General features: G+C 39.2%; 2 protein-coding genes across 11 annotated transcripts in view; both read right to left on the reverse strand.

Moving 5' to 3' along the window:
• The window catches only part of LOC105560031 (UPF0489 protein C5orf22 homolog), a 223,042-nt gene extending 222,158 nt beyond the window's left edge, over window positions 1–884 (reverse strand). For 4 of the 9 annotated variants that reach the window (XR_001008790.1, XM_012008772.1, XM_012008770.1 and 1 more), the window contains exon 1: window positions 533–879. Coding sequence is in view for 8 of the 9 variants with exons in the window: in XM_012008772.1 (XP_011864162.1) it covers window positions 533–595 (63 nt within the window). In the remaining variant the exon portion in view is untranslated. Of the gene's footprint in view, window positions 1–532 lie in introns of all 9 variants that reach the window. The other 5 variants (XM_012008767.1, XM_012008768.1, XM_012008769.1 and 2 more) reach the window with 4 other exon arrangements.
• Window positions 885–1,898: 1,014 nt separating this feature from the next.
• On the reverse strand, window positions 1,899–7,521 carry LOC105560032. Of its 2 annotated transcripts, none has more exons than XM_012008773.1 (7): window positions 7,423–7,521; window positions 6,911–7,104; window positions 6,658–6,831; window positions 6,376–6,577; window positions 5,766–5,961; window positions 5,601–5,686; window positions 1,899–5,519 (listed from the first exon to the last, which is right to left on the reverse strand). In XM_012008773.1, the coding sequence occupies exons 2-7, from the start codon at window positions 7,095–7,097 to the stop codon at window positions 2,441–2,443; spliced, it is 3,924 nt and encodes a 1,307-aa protein (XP_011864163.1). In that variant the 5' UTR covers window positions 7,098–7,104; window positions 7,423–7,521; the 3' UTR covers window positions 1,899–2,440. The 2 variants fall into 2 exon arrangements, with proteins under 2 accessions (XP_011864163.1, XP_011864164.1); XM_012008774.1 differs by having other exon boundaries at window positions 7,413–7,521.
• Window positions 7,522–8,454: the final 933 nt, after the last annotated feature.

An 8,454-nucleotide genomic window follows, 5' to 3' on the forward strand; every position in this document is an offset into this window, starting at 1 on the left:
TTATGCGTCTGACTGAATTGACCAATCGCAGTCGATTATTCTTACGACTACGACCATTGTAGACAGAACCGAGAATCATTGTAGCGGAGGCTTTATGCGTGGTCTACAATGCGAGTCACAGAGTCGTAGTCGTAAAAATAATCGACTGCGATTGGTCAATTCCGTCAGGCACATAAGAATTGACCAATCGCAAGTCCAGAAGCAGTAGCTTCTCATGCGTTCATTCGCCCAGATGTTTTTATCTATCACTCGAAAACTATTGCGATTTTTATAAAATGACACATAACTTTCCTTTTCAGTTTAACCCGCTCTCCCTATATACGAGCGGATGAACACCTTATCCGTAACACCCTGCGTGTATATTCATTTAAAATTTCGTACGGCATACACGCATACAATGGCGATTTCGTGGCGCGCGCCGAAAGCGCCGCTAACGCCGCTAACGCCGCGACATCTAGCGGCGCGTCGCGCGCAGCAACGCGGCTGCCCTGCGTCGTAGCGAACGCGAGAACGACGGTTCGAATATACCCACCTCATCGTGGTCCTCCACCACGTAGACCGGCGTCCTCTTGAAGTACTTGCGCGGGTACGACATGGCTCGCGAGCGCGGCGAACACACGGACCTGTTCGCAGACTGTCGAGATAGCCCAACGACGATCGACCGGGCAACGAGACGCGCGCGTAAAAACGATCGATTTACCAATTAACGCCGCGAACGACGGGACGCACGCGGACACTGGGGGTCGCGGGCACGCGGCGCACTGCTTCGCGCGGAAGCACGTGGTCGCAGACTGAAGTTCACTCTTAGGCGCGCACCTCAAACGTGATCATTTCGCGAATAAAAGGGACAAGGGCACCGGACAGGGGTTTACTCCGAATTTCTCACGAGACGAGTTTCGTAAGGTGGTGCCCCTTTTTTCTCTTGCTCTAGCCCGGCTTCCCCCTCACCCCCGGCCTCCCCGCCACCGCCGGTCCCGAGGATGAGGACGCCTTAGAAACCTGATCCTTCTAACACAGCCGGCTAGCCGGCGAACCAATGTCCCGGCGAGAGTATCATTTGACAAAATTTATCCAGGCAGATCGGATAATGTTTAACGCCGAGTCACTGCCCAATATCTCGGCATGTTATTTAACGTTGGGATAAACGTTACCCTTTTCCGACGACGATTCTGTTCTTAGGAAAATTTGATACATATGTACCTCTGCATTTTATTTTGCTCGTCTTTATCATTGTTTGAGAAAAAAAATGGAAATTATTAGAGTGCGAATCAGATATTTTTATCGAAAAGTAAGACCAAATATTTATCACACCGAGTTCGATCCGACATCTCGTCTAACACACGTCTCTCGATATTTTTACTCGTGTCGTACGATTAACAACGCAACTTCGATTGACTCTGCACTCTTCAACCAAGGAGCGCAGTCATTTTTTGACCAATATCTTATTAACGTAACGATATTGGCCAAACGAACGATATGAGATCAATAACAATTGTGTAAAAAGATTACTTGAAAAGGGTCCAAAGCCGGGGCCGAAACGTGGTTTGTTTTTTAAATAAAAACATTGGCCAGTGTAGGTCGTTTTTGAAGAACTACACATCATTGGTTTCATATTACTGGCGATATTAAATCTATTTGTGATTTATCATATATATTGATATTTCTCCAGCCTCCACATGCTATATATACACAACTATTTAACACCCTTATAATGATTATACTGAAAACTTAAACAATCAAAATCTTTCCTGGTATTAGATCCAGTACAGTTCAATGATTATGAGAGTGCCTAATAATTTTATCCAAGACATACACTTTTTCTCTCTCTCTCTCTCTCTCTCTCTCTCTCTGTAAAAAAAATAAGATATCCAATTAGCCATTTAGATAATTTTAAACCATTTACAAATGAGAAAATTTATTTGTTAAATATTTATTTGTACAGGAACATTTAAACAACCAACTAATCAATTGTTCTTTCTTATTGATCGCTCCACGCGACTTCCTTTGCAAAATAAAAGCTGTATGCATATTTACATACGCGTCAGTAGATCTCATAAATTTTTACAAAAAGATGTACACGATAAGATATCCCTACTACTGACAAGCGACAATATTCGTTCGATGAAAGACTACACAGGATCCGATCGCGAAAGATCAATCCAATTGCATAACCGCAGGTAGCGTCGAATCGGTAGGGAAAGGTTACCCCCGGCACACAGTTCACGTCTCGCCGATGCGTGTTAAGTATCGGCGATGCGTGACCTTTCGCTATCGATCGATTCACATGTCATTCCTCGCCGCCGCCGCCGCTCGATCATAAACCCATCGTGAGAAAGGAACCGAAAAACCGGCAATACGCTCGCGGTACAGAATCTATGCGAATGTCCCTCGCAAAATCAAGCGCACTCTGTATCCCGCTTATCAGTCCAATTCCGCGTGGTTATTGATCGTACATCGTCCAATTCTCGAACATTTGCGATTTGTAGATCTGAAGATGCAGCCGGTCGGTTTGCTGTGTCAACGACGACAGGAATCTCTCAATATCCGCTTCACATGAATCAACATTGTCTACTAAATCATTGCCTGGTCTATGTTCTTTTACATTTGTAGGATAATTATTGGTCTCCCGTCCCAAGTACTGCGGCGTGCGATTAAATCGCGGTGACTGAGCGCGTACGTGGGAAGAATAGGAATACGCAGGTGCACACTCGCTCCACTGATCGCGATAAGTATGATTCGCTGAGCACGCTTCCTGATCTAAATCATAGTGTAAATTAGAACCTGATATCCACGGAAAGCTTTGCACTGGATTCGATACAGGTTGACGAGTTTCCTTTGCGTTCGCATTTTTACATGAATCTAATGCCGTCGAATATCTCGCGGAGTTAAATGAATTATCTACGTCTACGTTATTCTCTGGGTCGTGTTTGAGTGACTCTGCGCGTCTATCGTGTTTGACAAACTCATCGAAAGTATTGTAAACGATGTTATTTGTTTGTACAGACGTATACTTGGGTTGCACGTTTTTAACTTTACTTGGCTGAACGTGCCTCCCGCTGGACTTTCGGCTGCTGGTGGGTGGCACTTCCTCTCGATCGTTCGAAGCAACTTTATCAGTGTGCAGGCGCGCATCTTTCTCAGATAATATAAATGACGACTCGCTTGAAGTACTGCCTGTTTCTTCGTCACTTTCCTCATTTGTTTGTCCAACTTCTGTAATTTTGTATCTTTGATTGGGGATTGTATTAGAAGAAACACCGTGTTTCGTATCTTGCGCTTCGCGCTTGTCTCCATCAGCAACAGTAACTTTATTAAAAACTTCCTGCACCTTGTTTGTCTTTGAATCTATTCCGTTTGTTACATTCGTTACTGGAACTTCCACTTGAGAAATTTTCTGGTTTTGAATGTCGCCATTTAGATTTTGCGAAAGTACTGGCGTCTCAAACATTCGTTTATACTTCATCAATTTATCATTTTTTGAAAGAACTAGATTTCTAGACTGTTGTACATCGTCCGTTGATTCATCATCTTTCGCACTTCTTTCCGCTGCTTCCTTGACAAGCACCTTCACTTCCGAAAATGCTAAATTTTGCTCTTTTATCTTCTGAATCACGTCACTCATTTCGGTTTCACTTAAACATGCCATATCATCTATTATTTCCAATAATTTTTTGTAGGGATTTTCATAAGTTCTGAAATATTGTAATGCCTTGCGGTATTCCTCAATATCAGAGTTTGACATCATTAAATTTGGCATATATTCGTCAATGTTTATATAAGGGTAAGGGAAAAATGCGTTAAATTTAGTTCCTAGTGTACAGAAACGGCTCTTGAAATCTTCAATTTCTTTGTACATATCTAACAAATTATTATCTGCATTAGATGTTGAATATATGTAGGTGTCCTGCACCTCCTCTTCATTACGAATTTGTGGAAAAATACACAAGAAAGCCCGTTTCTGTATATTAAGGAAAGTCTTGAGAGTTGAAAAATATTCTGCGTATAATAATTTATAAACAGACTCGGTCATGCCTTTATAGGTACTATCTAACAGATTGATTTCAAAGTCGAGTTGCTCCTTCCACTTGGAAGCTACTCTCGATAGAGATTCTTCGTCGTTACAAATGTTATTGTCGTTTTCAATAATTTCCGTAGCATATGTTACCAAATAATTATTTACTATTGTCCGTATGTGATCGTTCTCACTGTTATCTAACTCATTTAGAGGCAAACTGTGCACCAAATTGTACTCTTTTGTAGAAGATGTATCCTGAGAAATTTGTATAAACGTGTTTTCGTTGTCATTCTCTTTTTCAGAGTTAGACGCAGAAATTGACGCACCGTTTTCTTCTTTTACGATTAATGAACCTTCCATAAATTGAATCACCCTTTCAACTTCGGCGTCTGATAATACGCAATCCTCCGTATCTGATAGAGCTATTTTAAATACGACATTTTTATTCAATTCTTCCATAGGAGAAGATTCATCTGAATCAAGTGTAAACGTATGTACATTTCTCGATTTGAATAAGTTTGCAATTTTACTTTCTTTAGAATTGTCAGCTTCAGATTCTGCAGTAGAGATTTTGTTACATTCCTCAGAAGTATTAACTACGGCATCAGTTTCGTCTTGGACGTAATATTGGAATAATGAACTAATCTTTATCTTCTCATTTAAATTAGATCTTGGTTTAACAGATGTACCATTGGTGACAGTCTCGTGGTATCTTTCGTTTTTCGACGATTTACATTTTTTACGTTTCTTCTTGCTATTTTTAGTTTTTTTAACATTATTCTTTGACGATAACGTATTCATCGCTACGTATTTCGGCGAAACTTCACATTCGTCCCTTGTAGGAGCGTCATTACTGTCTATTGAAAAAGTATCACTGCTTGTTATATTCTCAGACGAAACGTTGTCAGATTCGGGTTTCACAACAGAAGCATTTTCATTATTTTCTAATGGTGAACCAGTACTTTTGGCCGCTGAAGGTGATACATGTTCTAACATAGGCATTTTTATAGGCGCACCATTTTCAGATTCAAGAATTGCTTTATCAATGGTTCGAGGCTTTTCAAGACTTGGTTCACTTGGTTCAGGTTCCATATAAAATTTTTCAAACACTGAAGTATCATCAGCCCAAACATCTTCCGTATAATCAGAACTGAGCTTAAACAAATAGAAATTCGGTCCACCAATCGAAGATAATAATTTTCTGAACGATGAAAGCTCATTTTCGGAAACAATTGTGATGGAGACGCCAGAAGATCCGTAACGACCAGCTCTGCCAATTCTATGCAAATACGTCGACGGATCGGTAGGTACATCCAAGTTTATGACCATATTAACATTTTCTATATCTATACCCCTCGCAGTTAGATCCGTGGTCAGCATTATTCTACATTCTAAATTTCGTAAGTTTTCAATCGCTTCCAATCTTTTCTTCATCTCTTGATTTCCAGCAATATGCGAAGATGAGAAACCCAATGAATTAATCTTATTGCTTACTGACTGAGCTCTACAATAACAAAAATAGTGCAATAATTTAACCAATTAAAAATACTAGAGATTAAACAACAATTAAACAATAACTACATACCGTGATTGATAATTTGAAAAAACTAGGCCTTGTTTAAATGAAATCTTGGTAAAAACTTTTACCAGCTCCTCAACTTTTGTTTGCACCTAAAAATATGAACAGATAAATTATACGGAATGTGTTAATGAAATGGAATCTCAATTCTTGTGGATGAAGGAAAAAAACCTGTTTCATCGCATTGGGATGTGCAGGCACCACAGCTATAAACTGTCTGACTCCAATCAAAATTGGTCCGTCGATATTTGGTGATGTTAACACTGGTGAGCACATGTAAGTTTGCAGAAATGTTTCCAAATCTCCAGGATAAGTAGCACTCAAGGCTATAACCTGCTTGCTGGATGGTAGTTTAGAAAATATATAGCTGTAAACGAAGCATATTAAATTTAGTAATTTGCAAGACAAATTGTTGATAGCAAATTTGATTCGTTGCAATATACGTTAATAGAGGAAACTCTATCATGAGATTGCAGGTTTTCCAACACCCAAATTCAATTACAAATCTTTTTCTGCAACGATTACACAATCTAACGATGAATTTTCCGCTAAACAGATTTCGCTCCAAGGGCAAAAAGAGGGCAAAAAACATGGTGGAATCAACTGATGATGCCTATTAATTTAACAGAAACCCCACTATCCCATATTAAGATCCTATCTCATAATAGGAGACTTTCCTCTATGGATTAAAGCCTATTATACATAAATGTATCTAGATTTATATGTACATGCACGAACATGAGTTTTTATTTCACCCTTAATCCTCAAACTCAATACTAACTTGATGTCCTTTTGAAAATTAATCTCCATTAATTTGTCCGCCTCGTCAAGAACAAATAACCGGACCTTTGGAACGCAGAGAAATCCCTTTTCGACTAAATGTTTCATTCTGCCAGGTGCGCCAACAGCTATGTGGCACTTGCTAAGTTTTTTCTTGTCCTCTTCTATCGACAATCCTCCTACGAAGTATTCAACTCTCAATCCTAAAATGGCAAAAGTAATTGACGAAGACGCAATGGTAAATTATTACCAAGTACACACACAGCAATAATTCAGACTGTACCTTCTATCTTGGAACCTATTGCCTGAATAACGTGAGTTATTTGAATCGCAATTTCCCTTGTAGGTGCTAGTATTAAAACTTGAGGCGATTCTATTGAAATGTCTAAAGTCTCAAGAGCTATTACACCAAATACTATGGTTTTCCCAGTTCCCGACTTCGCACGTACTATCAGATCTGGAAACCATTAACACTTTTAATATACAGATATCATTTGGTCGTTCTTTAATATTACATATGTAGCTACGATCAATACCAAATCCACAGCGGCCTAACGGAATGGCTTTCAACTGGATAGGAGATGGTTTTTGAAAGCCAGCAGACATCAGTCCATCCAGAACGTTTCGTGGAAGATTCATTTGAAAAAATGTAACATTTCCTTCTATTTTTATATCACTCGTCCTCTGTTTCTTGCTTATGTCGTGTGCAATGTGTTGAGCCATTTTTTTTCTAACAATACAGATAAACACACGCAAATATAAGTAATGTCAATTAAACTATAATAAATTGAACGAAGGAATAGCAGCAGAAACGTTTTCTTTCTCTACAAAATGTGATTTCTATTATATACATATATATTTCTATTATATTCAATTATGTGGCAACAAATATTTATTACTCCTCGATTCAAATTTCCCCAGAGAGTACGTAAAACAACGCGTTAAAAAATATACAATAATATTCGTTATAACGTTCAACCTATTTAATATATGATATGTATGTATAAAATAATGCGATTTATATAATTATATACAAACTCTTGCACACCGGTTTATCTCTCGGAAGACCGTAAACACACGCTCTCTCTTCTAAACTCACAAAGCGAGTGCGTTCAGGAAACACACGGTCATCGCCTACTTAGAATCTGTGAGAAGCATCCACTAATGGCTGCATTCAATGCCTGTGTCCAGCAGAAGTTTGCGCTTGCTAAGCGCTGCTAAGCGCTTTGCGTTCATTGGATTATACTTTCAGATCTGTGCTGAAATAGAGCTATTCTTCTAGATCTATCCAATCAGCATAAAGCGCTTATTCTTAGCTAACTTCGGCAGAACACAGCCAATGCGCAGCAGTTTTCCCTGTTGAACGCAGCCAATCAGAAAACTTGGGGTCTGTTCTTTTTAACTGAACTGGCTGCACTAGTTCAGAGCACAGTATAACCAGTAGGGGCACTCGCTCGATCTTTTGTTTCACGTTCGCGCCGATCCGTACTGCACATCCGACATGTTTTTATAATGACCAATCACAGGATTTTTGTACGTGTGTTAGTGCTGGTTAGTGCAAAGTCGGTGTGACATTGAAAAATTCGCAGTGTTGACGAATAACACGTAAATACTTTTATACGTTGGAGCAAGTAATTACATTACTTTTATTAAAACATTCTTCAACATCAAATTTTGATTCTTCAACATCAAATTGTAATTCCTCAACATCAAATTTTGATTCTTCAACATCGAATTTTGATTCCTTAACATCATATTTTGATTCTTCAACATCATATTTTGATTCTTCAACATCTTGTCTTGCTTGTGCGTGCGTGCGTGCGTGCGTGTGTGTGTGTGTGTGTGTGTGTGTGTGTGTGTGTGTGTGTGTGTGTGTGTGTGTGTGTGTGTGTGTGTGTGTGTGTGTGTGTGTAATATACTTAATGTATATTAAAAATATTAAATGTAATAATTTGGTAGATAATTGTCTAAGCATGTGGTATAATTACTATAATTGCACCACTCAGCACTCAGGATTCCTAGTAATTTACTAAATTGCAAACAATCCCGCAAGTAAAATAACACCGTCTGCAGCGGGCTT

Source organism: Vollenhovia emeryi, unplaced genomic scaffold (assembly GCF_000949405.1).
Source record: "Vollenhovia emeryi isolate VEMERY1.0 unplaced genomic scaffold, V.emery_V1.0 DF939244.1, whole genome shotgun sequence".
In the NCBI taxonomy this organism is placed as follows: Eukaryota; Metazoa; Arthropoda; class Insecta; order Hymenoptera; family Formicidae; genus Vollenhovia; species Vollenhovia emeryi.